The sequence below is a fragment of the Eleutherodactylus coqui genome, chromosome 2, assembly GCF_035609145.1.
Source record: "Eleutherodactylus coqui strain aEleCoq1 chromosome 2, aEleCoq1.hap1, whole genome shotgun sequence".
In the NCBI taxonomy this organism is placed as follows: Eukaryota; Metazoa; Chordata; class Amphibia; order Anura; family Eleutherodactylidae; genus Eleutherodactylus; species Eleutherodactylus coqui.
In genome coordinates this window covers 27,178,117-27,204,820 of record NC_089838.1, presented here as the reverse complement: position 1 = coordinate 27,204,820, position 26,704 = coordinate 27,178,117, and the positions used below count along the sequence as shown (strand labels likewise).

General features: G+C 42.3%; 1 protein-coding gene across 2 annotated transcripts; it reads left to right on the top strand.

The window, feature by feature from the left end:
- LOC136611191 (hepatitis A virus cellular receptor 1 homolog) lies at window positions 1-24,997 on the top strand. Of its 2 annotated transcripts, XM_066590507.1 has the most exons (8): window positions 5-162; window positions 7,835-8,179; window positions 8,778-9,104; window positions 10,770-10,886; window positions 13,488-13,534; window positions 14,769-14,850; window positions 16,822-16,861; window positions 20,074-24,997. In XM_066590507.1, exons 1-8 carry the CDS (start codon window positions 102-104, stop codon window positions 20,216-20,218), a joined length of 1,164 nt encoding a protein of 387 aa, XP_066446604.1. In that variant the 5' UTR covers window positions 5-101; the 3' UTR covers window positions 20,219-24,997. The 2 variants fall into 2 exon arrangements, with proteins under 2 accessions (XP_066446605.1, XP_066446604.1); XM_066590508.1 differs by lacking the exon at window positions 14,769-14,850 and having other exon boundaries at window positions 1-162.
- The last annotated feature ends 1,707 nt before the right edge of the window (window positions 24,998-26,704 follow it).

Below are 26,704 nucleotides of genomic sequence, written 5' to 3'. Positions count from 1 at the left end.
CTGGGGATGACATGTGCAGGATGTGGGAGTGACCTCCTACATGTGCATTGTATCATAAGTTGTCAGACCCTGCAGAAGTCACCGGCAGTCCAACAGTCAGGATGAAGCTGTACATACGCTGGAAGGGGAGTCTACAAATTGTCATCCTCCTGCTCAGCGCAGGTAAGAACAAGGAATATGCCACAGTCCTGGAACTTGCAAGACGCCTTAAAAAAAACTTATAAATTACTGCCGTTTGGTTTAATTTCTAGGCTATTTATTTATATCATTGGAATGGTCACTGATGTAGCAGAGCTGAATTTGTTATGTTACCTTTTCTTGGTTATTCTGTATACAATGATATCACTCTGAATACGTTTAGCTGTATATAGAAGCATAGATCGCACTGTCATGGTGTAATTGGCTGAGATTGGCATACTCAGCTCTGCTACAGCTCTACTGTTTTGCATTATTTGTTATACTGTCAATTGACATATCCCTACACTTAATGACTTTGGATGGTAATTTAGTGTAGCAGAGTTGAATTTGTCATCCAACTTTCTTTTGCGACTCCTAAGTAATAAAAACAGTTTACTCAAGTCTAGATGCATGAATGGACTCAGCTCTGCTACATCTGTATATGTTTTGCTTGACAGCGTAATTAAATATTTCTAGAAGTCAAACTTTTGGAACGAATGATAATAGTTAAGAACTAGACTCGGGAGCCTTCACACAGGATGGAATTATAATTCTGATTTTGACGCGGAAGTGTCAGCAGATTTTCTGCCATTTTCAATTCCACATCAAAATCCGCATGTTAGACATATAGGGACTTTGTTCGGATTTTTCTTTACAGCGGAGTATTCTGCCCCGAGTGAAAGCACCCCTAATGTACTGGCACCCTGACCTGGGGAGGGACCCTTTGGGTCAGGATGCATGGTCTGCCAAGAGACATACGAAATGTACTGAGGTGTGCGCAAATGTGAGGCACTTTATATTAAGGGCGCCGTCAGACGGATGTATTTGCATGCATATTTGAACACCACATACCCCATAGATGTCTATGGGAGGTATGCAAATGCACACATTTGCAGAAAAGGCTTGTCTGAAGCTGCCCCAAGGGCTCCTTCAGACAAGCGTATTCCAAAATACGTTCGCTACTGCACAACTTTTTTGCCGGAGAATGTGCGTACTTTGCGCTTGTGACTGCGCAACTACTGTGCGTATTTATGCAGGCACCGCTAGTTCACATGGGTGGCGGAATCACCCACCCTGATGTAAATGGCTATTAAGCCGAGCGACATGCCAGTGTTCATGGGTATGCGCATTTGCACATCTCCCATAGACCTCTATGGGCCTCTTTGGTGCGCTAATGCGCACAACATCGAGCAGGCCCTATTTTTTTGCGCCCGTGAGAACCACGCCCACAAAAAAATATGAGAATGTAGCCATTGAAAGCAATGAGTTCTATTCTTCACGTTTTGCATGCAGAGTTTTTCCGTGCGCAAAAACACGCTAAAATATGCTCGTCTGAAAGAGCCTTAAGGCCGGTTTCACACGGGCTACAAAATCACACAGTAATCTGTTCACATGCAAAGGAGGATCTCTGTGCAGATTTCCAGCTCCACAGCTGAAAAAAATTGCTGACTGCTTATCCTGGATCTAAACCTCGTGCGAATCTGCTGTGGATCTGCTGAGTGTCGGTACAGACATCCAAGTGTCAACCTCAGAGCTCTGCTACACATGATACACATCGGACTCCAGATGCAACCTCAGCCTCCGCACTCCGTTAGAGCTACGCCCATGTTGCTCAGCACGTTGTCTTGGTATACAGAAAGAAATGTTAAATGACAAATTCAACTCTGCTACATCTGCATTCAGATTTGTTTAACCCCTTAAGGACATGGCCTATTTTGGGCTAAAGCATTTTGGTTCAGTTTTTTAGCATTTTTTTAACGCTTTTTTCCATGCACAGTCAAAAGCATGTGCAACTTATTGTACACGTCGTTTCGGATGCGACAATACCAAATATGTGGGATTTTAATTTTTTTTACCTTTTTTATGCTGATATGAGAAAAAGCATAAAAAAAGGGTTTTTTTTACATTTTTCTTCTTTGTTTGTTTTTATTATCTTTTTTTTTTACACAATTTGTGTCCCTCTGGGGCACTTACAATACAGGACGGATGATCCCTGTGATAAGGCATTGCAGGGCTACTGCCCTGCAATGCCTTATTGCTTATACAGCAATCACAGGCTATAGCAATACAGGACACCAGTATTTGGTGTCCTGTTGCCATGGCAACCAGCTGGGCTCTCTGTGATTATATCGCGAGAGCCCGGAGACGTCACAAAGGGAGCGCGCTCCCTCTGTGAACCCCTCCCATGATGCGATCTACATGGATCGTGGCAGGGAAGGGGTTAACAGCGGGGGGCGCATCTCCGATGCACCCCCACTGTTGCAGCGAGAGGCCGGTTTGACTGACAGCCGGCTCCCGCTGCGATATGGCGCAAGATCATAAGTGATCTCGCGCTATCCCAAGGACGTAAGTTTACTCCCTCTTGCGGGAAGTACCCCACTGCCAGGACGTAAACCTACGCCCTGGAGCAGGGAGGGGTTAAATTCTATCTGTCACAGCAAATTGTTTTAGGGTTTCCACAGATGAATATATGCGCAAATATGCTCACTGCAACAAAGCATATTTACACATGAACAAGGGTTGTCCGCAGGGTCATGCCTTTCACCTTGATTTTTTAAAAACCTGCCATAGACTTCAATAGCAGCTTTCTGTGTAACATGCAGAGAGATAGGGCAAGGCCTCATTAGAGCTTCTGCAGATATTTGGGCGATTCCTAACATTTGACTCACGCTAGATAGATAGATAGATAGATAGATAGATAGATAGATAGATAGATAGATAGATAGATAGATAGATAGATAGATAGATAGATAGATAGATAGATAGATAGATAGATAGATAGATAGATAGATATGAGATATATATGAGATAGATAGATAGATATGAGATAGATAGATATGAGATAGATACATAAATAGATAGATAGATATGAGATAGATGGATAGATAGATAGATAGATAGATAGATAGATAGATAGATATGAGATAGATATGAGATAGATATGAGATAGATATGAGATAGATAGATAGATAGATATGAGATAGATAGATAGATAGATAGATAGATATTAGATAGATAGATAGATAGATAGATAGATAGATAGATAGATAGATAGATAGATAGATAGATATGGGATAGATAGATAGATATGGGATAGATAGATAGATAGATATGGGATAGATAGATAGATAGATAGATAGATAGATAGATAGATATGAGATAGATAGATAGATAGATAGATAGATAGATAGATAGATAGATAGATAGATAGATAGATATGAGATAGATAGATATGAGATAGATAGATAGATAGATAGATAGATAGATAGATAGATAGATAGATAGATATGGAATAGAGAGTCTTATAGCAGGCTTGTAATAATAATGTTAACTTCTGTTGTGCAAGAGAAAGAAGCAAAATATTGGTCGGGGGCCATACAGGAATGTGTAATTTGCAAGGAAAGGGGGCAATGAGATAGATACATAAATAGATAGATAGATATGAGATAGATGGATAGATAGATAGATAGATAGATAGATAGATAGATATGAGATAGATATGAGATAGATATGAGATAGATATGAGATAGATAGATAGATAGATATGAGATAGATAGATAGATAGATAGATAGATAGATAGATAGATAGATAGATAGATAGATAGATAGATAGATAGATATGAGATAGATAGATAGATAGATAGATATGGGATAGATAGATAGATATGGGATAGATAGATAGATAGATAGATAGATAGATAGATATGGGATAGATAGATAGATAGATAGATATGAGATAGATAGATAGATAGATAGATAGATAGATAGATAGATAGATAGATATGAGATAGATAGATAGATATGAGATAGATAGATAGATAGATATGGAATAGAGAGTCTTATAGCAGGCTTGTAATAATAATGTTAACTTCTGTTGTGCAAGAGAAAGAAGCAAAATATTGGTCGGGGGCCATACAGGAATGTGTAATTTGCAAGGAAAGGGGGCCACAGTGAGGGGGTCTTGTGTTCCGGATAGGGGGATCTGGTAACAGCTTGACTTCATCACGCTTATGGGGGAGCTGGAATGCATTACTGACCCTCAGGGAGCCAAAAGGTTAATGTGCTAGAATTTGGGAGATGCAGATATATTGCAGTCTGGGATATTTCATGGACAGATGTAGCATAGCTGAGCTTGATACTTGACATGATGTGCAGTACTAGTACAGTTTATTATGTGGGGCTTTGAAGTGAATGGCCTTCAGTTTTTGGGATGTTGAGAGGTTTCATAACTTTTCGGATGAGTTGTCTCTTCTTGGAGGAATCTTAGTTCACACATTTGTCTGAATGATAACTGTTCTGCATAACAATTCTTGTTGCTAATGTATCATCCATGGAGAGTTGGAACGACTAGGCAATATAGTGGGGGGTCAGTTAGAATGCAATCAGTGTTCAGGGCAGCGGCATAAGATTTTGTATCTTCTTCCTTCATTCCGCTGGTTTCTGTAAATGCACATTCCCTCTCTCCATGCCTGCTGAGTGGGAGAGCTGTTGTGTGTCCTGACCAATCAGATGACTCCGCTTAACCATTCCCTATCCCCTTTTACAACATTTAGTCTCTCACTTAAGGTACCTTTACACGGACGATTATTGCCCAAATACTCATTCGAAAATCATCCCGTGTACACGTGGCCACCGACAGGGCAGTGAGCAAGAAATCGCTCATTGTCAGACCATGGACACAGGAACAGCTCAAGGTTCGAGCAAGTTTTGTTTATGGCGGCGACACACAAGCATATTGCCAATTACGCTTACTCCTGCGCAGTCAACAAGGGTACTTTGTGCGCATGCCTGGTCCTATTTTTGGCAGGTGTGCAAAAACACATTAATACTGTCCTTACTGTAAATGGAGGCTGGCAGGCTGGAACGATTCCCAGCAGCTCCACCACAATTTATATGAATGGAGTCGGGCAGTAGTATGTGGGAAGGCTGACAGTCATCCTGTGTAAAAGTACCTTTAGGACTCTATTACACGAGCGTGTTTGCGCAGAGAATAGATTCCATTATTTTCAATGGGTTCTTTCTCACTTTCGCTTTTACGCGCATGCTCTATTTTGCTGCGCATTTGCACACCAAACGAGTCTATGGCGTCCAATCCCCGCAGAATTGCGCAATTTTGAAGTAAAATTGATAACACCAGAGACTAGTTAGTCTGCACAGCCTTTTCAATCACAGGGCGGGTGTGTCCTGCATTGATGTGAACGGTCTCCGGCAGCGCACAAAGTACAATAAACAGCAGAAATATGTGTGCGATAGCTCAACCTTCACAGCGCAAAAGGTTGCGCTATTGCAAGTATTTCTGCGCCAAGGCCACCCCATACCCAGTGGCTACATCTGGAAGCCACTGCCAACTATCACAATCAAAGTTAGCTCCGATTGGAGCAGTTAACTATTTAGCTTCCACAGCCGAAACTGACCTGCGTGGAAACAACCAGCCAGAGGAAAACCCATATTAACCCCTCCATCCACTGTGATGGAATCGCAGGGTGCCAATGAGTTAGCATCAAAGGCCTAGTGTAGGCTTCCAGGGCTGCTAACCATGGATACCTATTAAGACCTACCTGTGGAAGGGCTTAATAAGTAACCATGAAAATGACTAAACACTGCAATACTGAAACATTGTAATATATAGTGCAATCAATCCAGTGATTGCAAGTTCAAGTCCTTTACGGGGACTAGAGAAATGTAGAAAAAGGTTTTAAATAAAAAATTAAAACAGTAAAACTATTTAAAAGAATATTAAAGGTTCAAGAAAACCCCTTTTCCCATTTTTCAAGTATTAAAATATCGCATAGTCATCTAGCACAGTGAACACCATAAAAAGAAAAAGTACAGAATGTCCGAATTGTGGGATTTTTTTGTGAGCACCTGCTCTCAAAAAGACTAAATAAAAAGTGATAAAAATGATATATGTACCCCAAAATGGTACTACTAAAGATTACAGATCGCCATGCAAATGACAGGCTCTTACATACCCCAACTGTCATAAAAATTTAAAAAGTTATGGGCCCCAGAATGGGAGGTCAAAAAGCAATTTTGACTTAAAAAAAAGTTTATTATGTTCACTTCAATTTTACTGCACCTTGAACATCGTAAAACTAACCTCCCCCATCAAAAACAATTGCACTTTACCATCACTTTTTAAATTTTTTTGGTACATTGTATGGCAAACCAAATGGTACCATTAAAAAATACAAGTTGTTCTGCAAATAACAAGCCATCATGAAAATGTCCGTCAACAGAGATATTAAATAAAGTCATGGCTTTTCAAAAAAGTGACAAAAAAAAAAGAAAATGAAAAATCTCTGGTCTTCAAGGGGTTAAGTGGACTTCTTGATATCAATATTGCTCAGGTCTCTCACCTCTTGACCCTTAACCCAAAGCTACAACCAAACTGCTAGCATGTGACAAAGTTTCTCTCAGATCAGGTCTTGCGGTCGCTGTTACTGTCGAGGCATTTTTGGCTTTTTTTTTTCTTTTGCAAATTTGTGAAATTTCCTAAAGGAAGTGAATTTGCTGATTTATACTTTCTCTTCTGCAGTATCCTCCCCAGGAAGTTGCTTTATTCACACAGTAGCCATAATGGAGCCACGATTCACTATGTCTTCACACTTTGTCACTTAGATTAGGTTCCTGTTTTTAAAATTTTTGGTTTTGAGATAATAATATTGACTATTTACAGTCCTCATTGTCCTTTATCTCATGATGAGCTCTATCATTGATACCATTATTTTGAATTTGGTTGACTGATGGATCCTATTATGACAATTTAGATTGTCGTACAGCCAAAAATGTAACCGTCACAGAATGATCATAATACTGGCCAAACATACAAAGGTCTAAATTGATATTCTGGACCAAATGATTGCAGTAATATGTCAATTGACCCGGCTGTATCCCGCCAGGAAGAGCACTGATGGGTGTGAGTACTATGGAGCTCATTAAGATTTTCTTAAGATGTCTTGTACTATTTTACAATGGCAGATAACATAAATTTCCAAGAGTTTTGTTTGAAATTTTGGAAAATCCAGTCACCTTATGATCAAGATTTACTTTTGTGACTCTCACCAAATGATGCTCCATGTCAGGGATCATGCAATAACTTGGCTAATCACACAAAGGTCTAAATTGATATTTTGTATAACTGCCTGTAGTTAGATGCCTATTGCCCTAATCCCTTACCATCAGGAAAGCGAATGATGGGACTCAGTACCATGGTGCTCGTTAATGAGAGGTTGATTACCAATTCAAGTTGGGCTCATGCCCTTTTACTATCCAAGGATTTAAAGCAGAGGTGTAACTTGAAGCTCCCGGGCCCTGATGCAAAACTTGTAACAGGGCCCCTAACTATAATGCTTTACTCATAGTACTGGGTTTCCTATATGGAGAAGAGAGGTCTTATGGGCCCCCTAAGGCTCCTGGGCCCGGGTGCAACCGCATCCACTGCATCCTCTATAGTTACGCCCCTGATTGGAAGGAAGGTATGAGGACCCACTAATGCCATCCCTTTTACAAGAATTGGAGGCCATACTGGGTATGGCTATTATGTCTTGGCACCTGAAAGTTTGGTGGCCAGTTAGCTTATTGCCCTGTAAAGGTGAAACTATAAAACAGTACTACCCATTTACCAAGATATTTTTTTAACTTCTCTTTCTTGCAGTGACTGTGCTATGTCAGAGAACAGTAACCGGAATCGAAGGACAACCCATTACTTTGCCATGTTCTTACACAGTTCGAAGACCCAGCGATCTCACCAGCATGTGTTGGGGACGTGGAAGTTGCCCAAGTTCAAAGTGCAGTCAAGAACTAATCTGGACGGATGGTCATAAGGTCACCGTTCAATCATCTTCACGCTACCAGCTCAACGATGCAATTACTGAAGGGATAGTGTCTCTGACCATAACTTCGGCAAGCCTAGAAGATGCAGGGACATACTGCTGCCGCATTGAACATCGGGGGTGGTTCAATGATGAGAAGATCAACATAAACCTGATGGTGGAAAAAGGTGCCTGTAAAAAATGTTAAAAAATTAATCAATGGGATTGATAGTATTGTATTGGAAATATAGGCTTGTTTTTGAAAAGAAAAAATGCCAGCTTGATTGGCTTCAATTACTCAACCTTTGGAACTTTCTCCTAAGGTGATGCAGAAGCTAATCTAGTTTCTTGGCTGATAACAATTCATATAATGGCTTTGATTAATGCAAATTTACAGCTTTTGTCTCTGGGACAATTAGAAGTGTCTAATGTGAAACTGTTGGGCCTCAGTGCAAATTCTCTAACAGGGCCCCCAATTATAATACTTAATTTCTAGGACTGGTCTTCTCATTTGGAAAAGAGAGACCTTAAGGGCCTTGTAAGGCTCTAGGCCCGTACCCTCTGTACCCACTATAGTTACGCCCCTGGAGACATTATGGTGCACCACCCCCAGATCTTGGAATCTCTGGTAGCCACCAATAAAAGTCAGTGGAATTGGCAACAGAAGAAACTGCTATTTTTTTTACTGGTTATCATTAGAGCTAGTCCTGCGATGTAAATGCATTTGCCGTGTCATACAGTAAATTACATTTAGAGTCCTACAATAATGTAATGCAATTTTTTTAGCACCAACAACAACAACTGTGAGAACTACTCTGACAACTACTACTCCAGTACCTACCACTATGAGGACAACTCACGCACCTACAACTGTGAAGACATCTACAACACCACAACCAGTTCAGACCACTCTAGAGCCTTTCTATGTCTGGACCACTCCATTAACTACAACAGTGGAGGTAACTACTCAACCACCTATATCCATTACTAATAATACATCACCACCACCAGTTATCTGGACAGAGACTTCACCATCTTCAATTGCAAGGTCTACAACTTCATCCCAAAATATCTTCCCTGCTGAGAACGCAGATTTAACAACACAAAGTGCAGGTAAGACCAGCAATATTTAATACTTCGCATGATAGTATATAGTTCATGGTGCATGGATCAAGAGGTTTATGACTATGTATACTCTGAGTTAAGGTACCTTTACACTGGCTGACAGTGACCCGAATAGTCCTCCCAGACTTTGTTTTGGAACGACTACCACCTGACTCTGGTAGCCAATCCTGGCATGTACGCTGTGATGCTGTGAATGGATATGACAGGAAAACGGCATCTGACTGCTCTGATTGGATGCAGTCGTTCCAAAACAATGACCAGCAGTACTTTGGGGCTGCAGCCCTGGATTGCAGGAGCTGAGGACTGGTAAGTACCGCCTTTCATCTGTCATCACAGTAAGGGTGGACATCCACTGGCGTTTTTTTCTATCTTGCGCTGCGAGAGCAAGTGAAAACACTTGCCTCGCAACGCAAGAAAAATGCTGAAAAATCGCTGGAACATCGCCTGTGACAGCTGTGGCAGGAGTTTTCTTTATCCCCGCGGGGGCCGCGGAGATGAAAAAATCTTCTGCCACAGCTGTGACAGAAGTGCTGCATGCTATCCCATTGCTTTCAATGGGATCGGCACTGCTGCCGGCCCCATTGAAAGCAGTGGTTTGGGGCAAGCCCCACATTATGATTTTCGGGGAAGGGCTTGAAATATAAGCCCTTCCCTGAAAATCATCCTTAACTGGTTAAAAAAAGAATTAAAAAATGAACTCACCTCTCCGCCGCTCAGACGCATCCTCCGGCTGGCTCCCCGACACTGCTGTCCAGCACTTTCAGCAGGCGGGGATTTAAAAATCCCCACCTCCTGAAAGGGCTGTGCTGATTAGCTGAGCGCTCAGGCAATTACAGCTAGTGCTTAGCTATTCATGAATGAATGAGCTGTAATTGGCTGAGCGCTCAGCCAATAGCTAAGCACTAGCTGTAATTGGCTGAGTGCTCAGCCAATCAGCACAGCCCTTTAAATCCCCGCATGCTGAAAGTGCTGGACAGCAATGCCGGGGAGCCAACCGGAGGACGCGTCTGAGCGGCAGAGAGGTGAGTTCATTTTTTTTTCTTTTTTTAACCAATTAATGATGATTTTCAGGGAACAGCTTATATTTCAAGCCCTTCCCCGAAAATCATGCTGCGGGGCTTGCCACAAACCACTGCTTTCAATGGGACCGGCAGCAGTGCCAATCCCATTGAAAGCAATGGGATAGCATGCTGCACTTCTGCCACAGCTGTGACAGCTGTGGCAGAGAATTCTTTCATATCCCCGCGGTCCCCGCGGGGATGAAGGAAACTCCTGCCACAGCTGTCACAGTTGTGGAAGAAGTCCGTGGCATTCTCCCTATGTTTTTAATGGGGCTAGCGCTGCTGCCGCTGGCCCCATTGAAAACACTGGCGATGTTCAAGCGATTTTCCAGTTTTTCTTATGCGCTGCGAGGCGAGTGTTTTCACTTGCTCTCGCAGCGCAAGATCGAAAAAATTGCCAGTGGGTGTCCACCCTTAAGGAGTGTAATTTCTTTCTGTGTTGAAAATGTTAATTTGAGAGAAAAGGGGAAATATATAAAGGCACAGTGCAATGACTCCCATCAGTGCAGGATTCCCAACAGTGATAACTGGATATTTTTTTTATTTTTGCTTTATGTGTATTTTATAGTTTTGTATATTTTCCCTTTTTTAGACATTCCTGGGTCTTTTCCTGATGACGAAATAATCACTTCTACTGAATCAAAAGCTGACGACGAAGAACACACCACACATTCTCTATGGAACGCAAGCCTTTCCCCAAATAATAATGGTAACATTATGCCCAGAGTTTTTGTGGTGATAAGGGCTTCATAGGGGACAATCAAAAGTGTTTCTATTTTTTAGTGTGTTCCAGGCATTTAGTAAAGTCAGTGCTGGCAAGATGGACATATCCAATCATACAATAGAGCTCAACGTTAGTGTTTACTGAGTAACATCTACAGTTCATATTCTTGAGTTGGCATGGATTATATGAGGTTACTAGTTTTTGGATTTCTCATTGAGATTTATTGTAATATTTGGTCACTTCACTAGAGATTATCCATATATAAATAATGCCCCGCAGTCGCAGTAGCTGATCTGATGTTTCCATACTTTTGTTTTGGACCCATGCCAATGGGGAACGACTGGTTTAACTCAGGATTATTTTCTTCATCTAATGCCAGGTAGCTTTACGGTGGCTTTAAACATAACAATTATTGTCTGAATAGTGTTTTTACAGAGTGATTGCTGTTGACTTGTTTTTCAATTTCGAGATCGGCGAACGACTTGTTAGAAGCATTTACACAAGCCAAAATATCGTTCATCGACTAATTAAGGGGTGTGAGGTTCTTTGGTGGGCGCATATCTGAAACTTCAACCACTCCCTAATGTTAGTTCATTGGTTGTGCAAAGCACATAAATACATGTAAGCACTGTCTTCGAGTGAACACTCACTGCTGCGGTCTCTCGCTTGTTCGATTCAACAGTCGGTGCTGCAGTGAGTGTATCTTTGATAACCAAAATTAGCAGGGAATGTTCACTCAAGAATCACTTGGACATATTTACATCTTTCAGGAACCAATGAGCATTAAATCGGGTGGGGGGGGGGGCAAAATGGACAAGTGCATATCTCCCTGCAAAGTTTCTGGCTAGTCATTGAAATACAACCCTTACCTGTTTACACCACATGCTGACGACAACCAGATCTACACCTCTTCCCGTGACATCTCTGCACCCTTCCTCCAAAACATCACTGACTGTCTCTCCGCTGTCTCTAACACTATGTCCTCTCTACCTAAAACTAAACCTCTCTAAAACTGACATACTGGTATTTCCACCCTTCACTAACCGACCTCCTCCTGACATCTCCATCTCAGTGTGTGGCACCACCATAACGCCCAGACAGCATGCCCGCTGCCTTGGGGTCATATTCGACTCTGATCTATCATTTACCGTCTACATCCAGTCTCTGGCCCGAACATGTCAGCTGCACCTCAAGAACATCGCAAGAATCCGCTCTTTTCTCACCGTGGACATGCTAAAACTGCTTACTGTTGCCCTCATCCACTCTCGGCTCGATTATTGCAACTCGTTGCTGATCGGCCTCCCCTACACCAGACTCTACCCTCTCCAATCCACCCTGAATGCGGCAGCCAGGCTCATCTTCCTGTCCACACGCTACTCGGATGCCTCTGTCCTGTGCCGGTCACTGCACTGGTTGCCCCTTCAATACAGAATTCAATTTAAACTCGCTACCTTCATCCACAAAGCCCTCCACAGTGCAGCGCCCCCGTATATTGCCTTCCTCATCTCAATCCATCACCCAGCCCGGGCTCTCCGCTCTGCTAACGAAACCAGACTGAGCGCCTCTTTAATTCGAACTTCTCATTTCCACCTCCAAGACTTCTCCAGAGCAGCACCTGTCCTCTGGTATGCACTACCAAAGGCTACCCGGGCAATCCAGGACTCGCAGAACTTCAGGTGTGCTCTAAAAAAGGCACCTCTTCAGGGAGGCATACCGCATTCCCTAAACAAACCCCTCTGTACTCCGCCTGATAACATGCTTCCTGACCTACTGACTGCAATCCCTGCTAGCCATCATAAACCACTCCTGCAGTCATACCGTTTCTGCCGTCACACGGCCAAATGTCTGACCATTGTCTATGTGTATAGCACCCCTCACTCTCCACCTCGCCATACCGTGCACATCTCCAGCCCTTTACCTTTCGTATCACCCCACTACTTGTAGTATGTAAACTCGTTGGAGCAGGACCCGCACCCCTATTGTTTCCATCAACTGATTACTATGTAACCGTGGTTCTGTAATTTTTGTACTTTTGCCTTTCTGTATTCCCCCTGTCTATGTAAGCGCTGCGGAATATGTTAGCGCTATACAAATAAAGATTATTATTATTACATGCTAATTAATCAACCAGCGACTAATTTAGATGAGCTGAAACAAAATGACTATCGGACACATTCTCACTCATCACCTGGTTGGTGGCCGTGTTTTACATGGAACAACCGTCACTTAAATTCGCTCAATTGAGCGACTATTTGGATAACAGTAGTTTCACGTAAAGCCACCCTCAGGTATCCTTGTTTCTCCAGGACATCTGGACCCTTGATCCAAATCAGAGGTATTCTATTAGGAAGTGCAAAGGTTGTAGCCACCCGTGGTGTCTGAGAGCCCTCTGAAACATAAGAGGACACTAGTAATGTAAATAGACCGTGATGGTATATTGTAGATTTTGCCCTAATACCTGAAAACTCAACATATTGTAAGCTAATGTAGAGAACAAGCACTACGTGACAGATTTTTATAAAAAATAGATATTTTTTACTTGTGAATTTTGTGTTGCCGTCCCATTGATTATTTTTTTACTTGTAGGAATAGCAGATTTGTTTCAAGGGAATGACACAACACCACTGATAAAGGTAAATCCGAGGGGGAAATTATTGACTATACAGAACTTAATATTATTCCAATAATCTTCAATGAGACAAAAATATCAATCCATACCGGATTGTAGTATAAACTACCTGATTGCCCCATGCTGGGACCTATACCTCTACCATGACATGGTGACACAACTCTACTGTCAATTTATGGCCACCATTGACTTGCTGCTAGAGATGAGCGAGTATACTCGCTAAGGCACATTACTCGAGCGAGTAGTGCCTTAGCCGAGTATCTCCCCGCTCGTCTCTAAAGATTCGGGGGCCGGCACGGGTGACAGGTGAGTTGTGGTGGGGATCGGGGGGGGAGAGAGGGAGAGAGAGATCTCTCCTCCCCTAAGTTTGGAGTCAATTACTTTGCAATATTTTTTCCACAGCAGCCTTAAACCCTAAGACTGGGTTCACATGGGGCGGATTTGCCGCGGAAATTCCGTGTGGAATTTCGCCGCAGCAAATCCACATGCGGCCGCTAATCCCGGGATTAGCCAGCCATGTGGACGAGATTTCTCAGAAATCTCCTCCATACGGGACAGCAAATCCGCTGCGGCTAAGCCAGCAGAAGCCGCTGCTGCGACGCGGATTTGCCGAACGCAGCATGTCAATTTTTTTTTTCCGCTGCAGCCACGCTCTCCTCTATGGGAGCGCCAGCCGCAGCGGAAGAGCGAGCGGCCGCGCCGCTTCAAAGCCGCCGCGGAAAAGGCCAAACCGCGACATTTCCGTCAGGAATCCGCCCCGTGTGAACCCAGCCTTACACAGTACTGTATATATGTATCTGTATGTATGTTTGCCTAATTGTGGTATTTCAATATCCGTTAATCTTGAATTTCTAACAATTTGGCGCCTTTGCATCCTTAAAGATGCCAAAGCATTGAAATTTCACCCAATTTAACATCATTCTCAAACAAATACCATCTGGAAATTCCAACAACCCCTATTTACTTCATTGGGACCTCATTGCAGTTCCAACATGACGCTTGGCAGGAGGTGTTGGAAAAAAAAGAGTAGAGCTCTTTTAAACTCAATGGGCGCCTACCAACTGGGATCAGACACCGATGGCAGAGATAGTCAATATGCCATCTAATCTTATTGTACGAAACCCCATAAACTAAAATATCTTTGGGTTTTAATGTTTTTGATGTACCAAGTGCACCAAGAGAGCCAAGGAAGCTTTGTACTCCTTAGACCATTGTTCTGACATGTCTTTCTCTTTTAGGATAGAAGTAGCATCATCATTGCTATTACCTTAACTGTAGTTGTGGTAGTAGTGATCTGTGTGATACTTCTGCAACTGAAAGGTGAGTCAAAAAGATGTAAAGTGGTTGTCTGGTTTAGAAAATATAAAAGGGGCTGTCTGATTTTTTTAAAATTTTTATTTCTCACCCCAATGCCCTAAAATATATATTTAATAGTATAGTTACTGTGGCGCTGTAGCACCACGGCATGTGACCCATGACGTCACCAGGTCTTCTAGCCTAGTGACATCCCATAAACATGTCACTTGGGCTTCTAATGCAGAGGTTCCGGCAGGTTTTACTGATGATGTCCATGTCGGGGTTTCCTATTGGCTGCAGCGATCACATGATTACACAACCACATGACCGCTGCAATGGATGTAAGCAGAAGACCAGAGCAGTGGCGGGGAGCAGAGCTTTTTTGTGCATGTATATTATATATATATATATATATATATATATATATATATATATATATATATATTTCCCCTGCTACTAATCCTATCATATACCGGAAAATCCTTTTAAAGTGTTTTCCACGACCAAATCTCATTTTCCCATAGAATTACACATTGGATTAAAGGAATTATCCAACTTTTTTTTACATGGCTGCAAATGGGGTTAAACAACAAAATAAACACTGCTCACCTATTCGTTCCTCTGCGCTGCAGCTCCCATGGCCTTCCCAGTATTTGTTTAAATTGACTACCACCTGACCACTGCAGCCAATCAGTGGCCAAAGCAGTCACATATGCCTTACTCCTGGCATCAACACTCATATTAGGAGCAATGAATCGAGAAGAATGGCACCTGACTGTTACAGACACTATTTTTTTTTTAATCTTAAGAGTTGGATAATTCCTTTAGTACACACTTTGTAATATACTTACTTGAAACTCAGGCAATTCTCCTCTCCACACTGGTCACATGATTCCAGACCCCCCTGACTGCTTTCATAATGATCAGATACAATGCTTTTGCAATCTAACTGATCATTAGGACCACCAACCCCCCACTAGGAAGTACTTTTTCTCATACCATAGCTCCTGGTCCAGCTGCCGCTGATCAGAAGCTGTGCCATATGATCCCCCCCCCCCCCCATGTCTGCACTGTGTACAGGACATTTGGTAATGCAGACGCTGGGGGGAAGGGTCAGAGTCTCTGATAATCAGCATTGGTTGGAACAAAGCTATGGAGTGAGGTAAGGTACTTCCTGGTTGGGTTGCTGCCCAGTTGGAGGCACTATTACTGGGGACCACTATTACTTCTGAGACAACTGGGGGCACTATTACCAGTGGGGGCAACTATTACTACTGAGGTCCACTTTTATTACTGGGGGCACTATTACTATTTAGGGCACTATTACTACTGGCTCCACTGGGACTCCTGGGGGCTATCCTAACTATTGAGAGCAATATTACTAATAATACCACTGGGGGCCACTATTACTGGGACAACTGTGGGCTACTATAACTACTGGGAACACTATTACTACTGATACTACTGGGGCCACTATTATTACTGGGACCTCTGGAGGCCACTATAACTACTTACCATTACTACTGGGGCCACTCATGATTAGTATAGGGCCCACTGAGAAGTGGAACAATTACTATAAGGCCACTGAGAGGGGGCACAATTACTATTGGGGCCACTGCAGCTATCCAAGTCCACTTGAGACTAAATCCTCCATTTCGTTAGTCCATCATGGTTGTATTAATTAGTATGAAATATCTTTATTCTATTTTCTGTTGTCCTAAGCTTGGGTGCATCTTATAGTACAAAAAATATGGTACTTCCATTTATGAAACTGAACATGATATATGTGAGGAATCAAATGCTCAAGTTCCTGATTTACTATAAGTTATTTATTTAAATGGTACCTCACCAAACCTCAGATAGGGAGGAAGAATCTCCCCACTGCAGGCTTCAGATGGATGCCCGTAGCTGTGCCCCTCAAAATCTAAATGGAAAAGCAATTTCTAATTATGCAACTATATCAAAAATTCTAAAACTTCTTTTTTTCTCTTTTAGGCCAGAAAAGAGGAAGTCACATTTTTGGCATGGACCCACAGTAAGTATCCGCTGAGAAATTGTGTTTACATTTTTACGGCAAAATGGAGAGTCCATGGGAGATGTTCTGGACTATCAGATAGCCTGATATACCCTGAGAGTAAATCCCTTCTGGATTTAAATTTAAGATTATGCTAGTTTATAAAACAAGAAATTACAGGTAATACCTGGGGAATCCAGCAGTGGGACATCATGTGATCATCTTATTGTTAGGGGGCCATATAATACAGAGGGATTCTTCAAAGTGAACAAGCATTTTAAACAATAAGGGAGCGAGCTGGAATAGCAAACCAGTGGGACTAGTGGGCGCTATTGTAGGTTGCAAAAGTCAATCCGATATTTGGTCATTTTTTCTAAAGGTATGGTATGAGATACTTTGTCAAATGCTTTATTAAAGTCAACATATACTATATCTACCTCATTTACCTGATCAACCCAGTCAGTGATTCTGTCATAGAAGGAAATTAGATTTATCTGGCACAACTTGTGTTAGATTGTGCTGCTGGGATCTGTTCTATGGATTTCCAGGAGCGCACCTTCATAGGTGTGGAATAATTGTGCTGGTTGGGTGTGGATTTCCCCAGCCAGCCAATCTTCACTGGTCTTCTGCATATATATATATATATACACCAGTCCCTGGTATCCCTCCGCTCTAGGGCTTGGTTTTCTTGCATGCCTGTTATGTGTTCTGTGTATAGGTGTAAACAGTGTCATGTTCAGTGTATATGTGTGTGAACAGTGATGTGTTCTGTGTGTCTGTACAGGTGGCCAGACATTAGGTATGAACAGTCCTTTTCTGTGTTGCATGCTGTGCCTAAGTGTGTTGGCGTGAACTGCGTCCTTTCCTGCTTTGGTTCGTTTTCCACCCTGGACAGTTAGCTCTATGGTGTTACGTCTGCTGGGCACACCAGGGCACCAAGCTTCAGCACGCACACAAGATGGTGTCCTAATAAAACTGCAACAACTCTTATAATGTTGCATAGACCAATTGCACCACTCCAGGCAAAGATAGAAAGATACATGTCCCTTACTAATCAGGAAAAGTGGGGAACCCCTACCTAAGGGCGCCCACCCACTGGCGTTTGCGATTTTCGTGCGTGAAAAACGCTGCGTTTTCACGGCGTTTTTCCCGCGTTTTCCGCAGCGTTTTTTGCAGCGTTTTCACGGCTTTTCCATTAATTTCCATTGACTTTCATGGGTGCATTAGGAGAAAAATAAGGACACATATGCAACTGACAGTTCCTATGTTAAAAATCGCAACGCAACGCAAAAAAAAACGCCAGTGGACAGGAGTACATTCAATTCTAATTGCTCTTGAGAAAAAACGCAAAACGCGAAGAAAAAAAAATCGCCAGTGGGTGGGCGCCCTAAAAGCGGGGTTATTCTCCTGATAAGGACGGTACTACTGTCTTCATCTGGGACCTCGCTATCCCTGATTAGGAACCTGGAGAGATGCACAAAACACAGGACATGACATGGTTCACACACACTGAACACAGAACACGACCGTTCACACCTCATGTCTGGCCATCTGCACAGACATACAGAACATGTCGCTGTTCACACCAACACACAAGGTAATGCAAACCACACAGAACAGGACCGTACATAGAGCACATGTCTGCCAGCTGCACAGACATACAAAACACGTCGCTGTTCACACCAACACACAAGGTTATGGATACCACATAAAACAGGAACCCCACCCAGAACTCACATACAGATAGTAAACCATAGCTAGTCCAAGTGTCCTGACACCAAAGGGGTAGAGAGATAGCCACCAAGCTGACATACAGGGAACAGTGTCAGGCATCACCCATCTACACACACATAAGATGTCAGACATCTGGAGGCCACACCTGCCAAGGGACAGAAAGAAACCTGCGGGTGTATGTTCCTGTGCGGTCACTATACTACACACACTACTCGATGCACGCACCCCAGAATGCAAGGAGGGGTGGGACAACAGGTGTCCAGACCATCTTCAGGGAAGGTAAGAGAGACACTTCAGACAAGCATGCATAATACCAGAATGCAAAGATAAAGATAAAATGACCAGCATTATCTCACAAGACAAGCTGGTATGTATGTGCAGCAGACCAGAGGGATTGACTGGTGGAGATTACTACACCCAGCCAGATCAATTAACCCACAGCTAAAAAGGTGTGCTCAAGGAATCTCATAGAACTACAGATCTCAGATGTTCCAGCGCGGGGCCATCCTTATTGGGACAATCGTCCCACTTGCGATGTCAGTGCTGATGCTAGGAGAACGACTGGTGATCCGAGGCTGCAGCAGTCATCTGACTTCCAGAGACATGATATGACTAGAATGACCTTGCACATGCATTAAGATTATGTTGGTATGAAGTGATTCAACCCAAAAAGTGTTATGCGTGGACTTTGAGAAATAAAAGACTTTTGCATTTCAACAGGATATTGGAAAAATGTCTGATCACTGGGGATTCAACTATTGGGACCTCCAGCTATCCTGAGACAAGTGTACCCAAATGCCCCATGTGAATGAAACAGCTGCTATAATCAGAGTTCAACGCGCTCAGCAATCTCCCTCTGTTCTATAGTAGTGAATGGAGTGATTGGTACACATGTGCACCGCCACTCCATTAACGTGAGGCATCCAAGTGTGCCAGTTTCTAGATTGTAGCGGTTGCACTTCCAGTGATAACACATTTATCCCTTAACCACAGAATGTCTTTAATAGGAAATCTCCTTTAATAAGGACTTGATTCCACTAAAGAGAGATAGCGCTCATGCCTGGTTCCAGTAATTGTGAAACATGGTTGGGAATGATTGTAGGGCCGTTACTATTTTTGAAGTCACAAAAGTCCAAAGTTTTTTAAAACTTTCCTCAAAATTTTGACGTCATAGGGTTACAGGTGCTAAAACATCCATCAATCACTAAAACAAAGGGAAAGAAATGCTCATCTGAGCGCTATGCCCCATTGGCTGTCCTTGGAGACAGTAAACGGGCTCAATAGAAAGTCTGTGAGTCTGTACAGCACTAACTGGGTGCAACCAAAGGGGCACACCACTCAGTTGAGCACTACAACCCATTTGTTTAGCGGTCAGTAGGGGTCTCAACACCAGGACCCTGACTGATCAAATCTGACATATCTATATGACATGCCAAATGTTTGATAAAATAGAAAAGTCTGTATAACTGTATACTGATTCCTTCATGTCTTGTCCTCAGTCTTGAACTTGTCACCCATGCTGAGGAACCAATGACCGAACTACAGGTTGAAGCAAAAGACCCCAACAGAGCGGAAGTGGACAAAGCTGAAAGCAAGCCTAATGCATGTACTGTTGGAAATACAATAAGTGAAACCAAAGGCTGATTCATAACCACTTTACAGGCCACTCTTCTATGGAAATCAACCACATCTTGGTTTCGTTCACCAACGCTCACATTTACGTCCAAGTTGGATCATCTGGAACCATAAAAAATCTGGGACATTCAATATGTACCAAATTGATTACCAGCAGCTCTGGTTAAATATAAACATTTTTCTACATGTGCTTTTTCCTAAGTAACAGTTTTATGGTTGGTAATATTAGTTAAAAGACTGAATGTGATCCCAAAGAAATAATACAAAATTAATTACTGGCCAGTAGGGGGAGACAATGAGCACAGAAAAAAGCTAGGTTAATAAGAATATGAAATGTATGCTCTATCCTGAGGCACCATGGGAATGACTTTCAGATTGTACAAAACAGTATATACATTTTTTAAAGTGCTTTTCATATAATGCCGGGGCATGTATAATTCAGTAGAATTGTTTATTGAAGGGATTGTCTTAAAAAAAAACATTTTTGAACAGAGTTTCCTGTCCAGGGCCCTAAACTACTAACCAAAAAGGCACAAAGAGTGTATCTGGCTTTGCAGCACCCAGCACATATATGCATTATATGGAAAGTCCTTGATTTCAATAGGAATTAGGTAATACTTTATTTCCCCTCTGGGGGCACTGCAGGGAAATTGAACCTTTTCTGGTGGATAGATTGCAGCTGATCATTGGAGGTTCACTAGCAGGACAGTCAGTGATCAGCTTATTTTTGGGAGACCCATGAAACGAAAAGGGATTATTTAAAGTGGACTACCTCTTTATAGGAGACCTGCTGACTGTACATATAGTGTATAAATCTATTCTTCAGGAAGTCCAGCCAATAGAGCCATGAATGAAACATTGGAAGTGCTTTATCTTCCAATACATTTATTAACCACATAGATTTTTTGCTTTTATTAGCTATAATCTAGGTACATTTTTTTAACATATCACACTGATATAGCAGTAAATGTATAATGCACACTGCGATGTCACAGCCTAAAGATAGTACACATGGTAGTGTCACAGTGAATGGATCATTGACTCCTGAATCCTTGCATTGGAATTGGGAAGTAATGCCACAGTACATGGATGATACGGACAATGATGGCTCAGTACATTCACAATGAACACTATGATGTCACAGTACAGGCATAATATACACGGTGATGTCACTGTACATGGATAATGCACATACTGATGTCCCAGTAGAGGGATAATGTATACAGTGATGTCATAGTACAGACATAGTATACACAGTTATGTCACAGTATAGAAATAATGCACATAGTGATGTCACAAAACCAGGATAATGCACACAGTGATATCACAGAACAGGAATAATGCACACAATTATGTCATAGTAATAATCTTTATTTGTACAGCTTATTACTATGACATCACCATGTGCATTATCCTGGTATCTGCAGAATAATGCACACAGTGATCTCACGGTACTGGAATAATGCACACAGTGATGTCACAGTACAGACATAATGCACACAGTGATCTCACAGTACAGACATAATGAACACAGTGATGTCACAGTACAGACATAATGCACACAGCGATACCATAGTACATGCATAATGCGTACAGTGATGTCACAGTACAGACATAATGCACACAGTGATGTCACAGTACAGACATAATGCACACAGCGATACCATAGTACATGCATAATGCATACAGTGATGTCACAGTACAAGATAAAGCAGATAGTGATGTAATATACAGGAATAATGCAAGAAGTGATGCCACAGAGGGCTCCATGACAAAACTTAGAATAGGGCCTCACTCCTTTTTTGTGTGATTAGGATGCTTTTTTTTTTGCTCCCAAAGAAAATAATAGTTGATATTGCCTCAAAATAGGACATGGTAAGATTTCTCTATCTTGAACTCTAGGTCTGAGAGAAAATTTGCCCATGAGTATAAACACATAAAAAAACAATGGGTTATTGTCTCGTGTGAGTTCCGTCCATATCGAAATCAGACGGAACTCGCGCAAGGAAGTCGCCCATGTAAATACAGCAATCCACCTTTGAGTGCAAATCGCCCCCCAAGCCCAAATTCCTTCGTTGTTTAGCCCAAGAGCATCTTCTATGTTTGCTATACTTGTAATGCATAAAACTAACAAAGCTGTTTTTAGGGATTGGCAAAAAGGGCAATTGACCAGGGTGCCATCTGCTAAACCCCCCAGACCACTGATGTGGCCACTTGAAGCAAAGCACATTGACCTCTTCACAGCTCTTGGTTGACTGAGAGTGGACAATTCAAACGAGAGTTATAAAACAATGCAGATGAGAAGTGGAGACGTTTCTTGCCGCAACCAATCACATCACTGCCAATTTCTGATCTACCACTGGAAACATATTTCTTTAGGCATTGTTATAATAATCAAGACATATCCTTGCACTGGTGAAATTCTGCCCCTTGTTTTCTAATGTATTCTTATGAATGTTATCGTTAAAATGAAGTATTAGAAGTAACTTTTTATAAAAAAAATTCTGATTAGTAATCCAGGCTTAGACATGGTCTAAATCAGTGTTTCTCAACTCCAGTCCTCAGGGACCACCAACAGGTCATGTTTTCAGGATTTCCTCAGTGTTGCACAGGTGATGTAATTATTGTCGGTGCCTCAGACATTGTCACAGGTGCTCTTACTATAGGATATCCTGAAAACATGACCTGTTGGTGGTCCCTGAGGACTGGTGTTGGGAAACACTGGTCTAAATCAGTGGGCTGGCCAACTGTTGCTGAACTGCAATTCCCAGTATGCCCTGACAGCCAGAGACCACAGGTGGAGGACCACTGCTGCCAAGCTAATTTCCCTCCATTGTCTGGTCAGTCACTGAGTTTTATGACCGTCTGGTTACTAGGGGTTCACTGCCTAACAACTACAGCATCTTAAATAATGTTGTCAGGCAATGCATCCATAGCAACCGGTTTGTCTAAGGGCTCTTTTACATTGGGGAACCTGTTGGATGCAGATGCCCGGGAGGTCGTCCCAGGATTGATCACTCTTGTGCTTTAACCCCTTCCTGCTCCAGGGGTACTTACCGCAACAGGGCGTAAACTTACGTCCTGCGGATAGCACGAGATCAGAAGCAATCTCGCGCTATCCGGCAGCGGGAGCCGTCAGTCAGTGATAGCTGGCCTCCCGCTGCAACAGAGATGCGCCCCCGCTGTTAATCCCTTCCCTGCCATGATTTATGTAGATCGCTGCATGGGAAGGGTTCACAGAGGGAGCGAGCTCCCTCTGTGAAGTTGCCGGGCTCTCACAATATAATGGCAGAGAGCGCGGCTGGTTGCCAAGGCAACAGGACGCAAGATACCGGCGTCCTGTGTTGCCAGTGCCTGTGATCGCTGTAATAAGCGATAAGGCATTGCAGTCCTGCAATGCCTTATCACAGCGATCATCAGTGCTGTGCTGTGAGTCCCCCAGGGGGACACAAATAGTGTAAAAAAAAAGATAATAAAAATGTACAAAAAAGAAAAATGTAAAAAAAAAATGTTTAAAAAACCCTTTTTAGGTGCTTTTTCTCATATTAGCATTAAAAAAGGTAAAAAAAAAATTTAAATCCCGCATATTTGGTATCGTCATATCCGTAACGACGTGTACAATAAGTTGCACGTGCTTTTTATTCCGCACGGCAAAAAGAGTTATAAAAACGCCAAAAAACCCAGGCAAAATGCAAATTTTTAGCATTTTGCCTCCCATAAAACGCAATAAAAGTGATCAAAAAAGCCGTATGTACCCCAAAATGGTATCAATAAAAACTACAGCTCGTCTCGCAAAAAATAAGCCCTCACAGCGCTCCATACATAGAAAAATAAAAAAGTTACTACAGGACTTTGAAAGCAACGATTTAGAAAAAAATTTTAAGATTTTCAAAAAAAAGGGTTTTTTTGCAGAAAAGTGGAAAAACCTCAAAAAAATATAAGAATTTTGGAATCGTTGTAATCGTTCCGGCCCGCAGAAAAAAAGGATTGTGTCATTTATGCTGCATGATTAACGCTGTAAAAAAAAAAATAAAAAAAAAATCTATGGCTGAATTGATACGTTTTCTCTCCCTGTTATCATACAAAAAATAATAAAAGTTTTACAATATAGTCTATGTACCTAAAAATGGCACCAATAAAAACTACAGTTCGCCACGCAAAAAACAAGCCTTGATACGGCCGCGTTGAAAAAAAAGTAAAAAAGTTATGGCTTTTAAAAAATAAAGATGAAAATCCGCCAAAAATCGTTGCGTCCTTAAGCCCAAAATAGGCCATGCCCTTAAGGGGTTAACACCGGAGTGATTCTAGCTAGAGAAAGGAGGCGGAGCGAGACTGGGATTGTTCCTGCCCACCTCCAAACACAGTAAACAGGTTGTTGTTTATAGATGACTGCCTGTTTACGCGGCCCGATCGGTCATTCAGTGTTTATATGCAGAAATTGAACGACATATGAATTTATCATTCGTCATTCAGTCATGCGTGTATTTAGTCCGAACAATAATTGTTCAGAATCTCGCGTGAATCTGAGCGTTTTTTCAGTCCGTGTAAAAGAGCCCTAAGGTTAATAAGCTGTACAGCTACAGGCCAAATTGTCCATGCAGATTTGCCCAGCCGAAATGTCACTTATAGCCATATGTAATCAGAAAGTGGACAATTCCTTAAAATTCCCGGCTATACAACCTGTTGCACTGAACATATCTCTTGATATCTTCTCCATTTTTTACATTGCTTATTGTAATTGTTTATGTTATAACAAAGCCGATGAACATTAAAATGTTGTTTCTAAGAGTGCAGTTCCTCATTCGCCATAACTACCTTAAAGCACACTGTCCAAATTTTTACGTTTTTTTACTGGGGAATGCAAGAAAACATCACACATATTTTAGCGGACATCCCCTTTCACAAACTATGTCCTCTTTTTGCAGGCTATGCCTCCTCTAAATGTACATTCGGGGACTAAGTTTGGTAATGCGATATGTTGGCGGCACACATTAATCCTTTCCAATCCACTGTCTGACATCTAAAGACATTCTGATTGAAGGCTGTACAGCTTTGATGCCTGAAGACGTCCGACAGGGTATTCTTACTGTAGATTACTGGCGCTTTGTTGTCAGGTCTTCTCCAGAATGTCCCATACCGTAGTACTGGCTCTAGCCAGCAGATGGAGGCATTGTATAATGGCAGAAAGAGAAAGCCCCCTAGGAAACCCTGAATCCAAAATTGGATTGCAAAGGGTTAAACATTCATGGAGCACTTATTCTAGGAGACTACTGCAGCGACTCAGAGATTTGCCAACTCTTCCAGCAGAGTGACAAGAGACTGAGAGCAAATAAGCAGAAAATGGTGGTTATCATGCACATAAGATGCAGTGGAGTTGGCAAAAAATAGACAAGTTGTGCTCGGAAGAAGTGGTCATGGCCGTCGAGGTCAGATGGAGAAGAAATGGAAAAATGAACTATTCTAGATGGAGAAGATGCCCTCTGTGATCAGGGGAGTGTACCAGCCAGCATTTCTGAGGAAGGGGTTGTGTCCCCAAAATGCATCAACATTTGCTGGTTTTAAATAAAAGAGAAGTCAGGTTTGACTCCCTGCTTATTAAAAGTAAAAAGGTGGCACCATTCCCCAGCATTGTGCACTGTTTCTTGCGTGTGTCTGATGTCTTTGCTGATGTAGTAGGTTCCGGGATAATAAAATATCAGGCAGTAAGTGCCTGGGCCACTGTCTACAATACTTTATAATTCCATGTCCCAGGGGCCAGGATCGATATCTGAGGGTGGATAAAACAGCAGTGCCACAAAGAATTTTTGCAAATAAGGAAGATGGAACAATACCTCTGCAGCGCCACCTATTGGATAACAGCATTCCTTCAAATCAATGTACGACTGTTTAAAATGTCAGAGTCCAACACATTTAGGCTGCCTGTCCCCGGGAGCAGGAGCCAGCAGACAGATCTCCGACGGTCAGCCTATCTGACAGAATCGCGGCAAATCGCAGCATGGACAGGGGGGAAGCGCTCTCCATAGCAGACAGGGTGACTAAAAAAGTGCATTTCTGGCGGGGTTTTTTTCCAGACAACGTTTACCACTGGGGGGTAAATAATGCGCTACTTTGATAGATCGGACTTTTACGGATGCGGCAATACCAAATATGTACTTTTTTTTTTACAATTAATAAAACTTTATTGATCTTATTTTGACTTTTTTTTAGCTCCCCCGGTGGACCACAACTAGCAATGCTTTGATCGCTCCTGCAGTATTATGTAATACTATAGCATGACATCATACTGCAATTTGACAGGCAGCCTATCAGGCCCTCCCACGGGGACGGCTTGATAAACAGTCTACCGAGACCCCGGCTGCCATGACACCAGTACAGCTCCCTGCGATGCATATATCTATATTCCACAACACTTCTGCTTGCACCAATCCAAACAACCAATCACTGTTAATCACCCAACCCAAACAACCAATTGCTGTTAATCACCCAACCCAAACA

Coding starts and splice junctions, on each gene's coding strand:
- LOC136611191 (XM_066590507.1), top strand. CDS start 102: ATGAAGCTGTACATACGCTGGAAGGGGAGTCTACAAATTGTCATCCTC. Junction 9,105..10,769: donor TTTAACAACACAAAGTGCAG/GTAAGACCAGCA, acceptor TCCCTTTTTTAG/ACATTCCTGGGTCTTTTCCT. Junction 16,862..20,073: donor ATTTTTGGCATGGACCCACA/GTAAGTATCCGC, acceptor TCTTGTCCTCAG/TCTTGAACTTGTCACCCATG.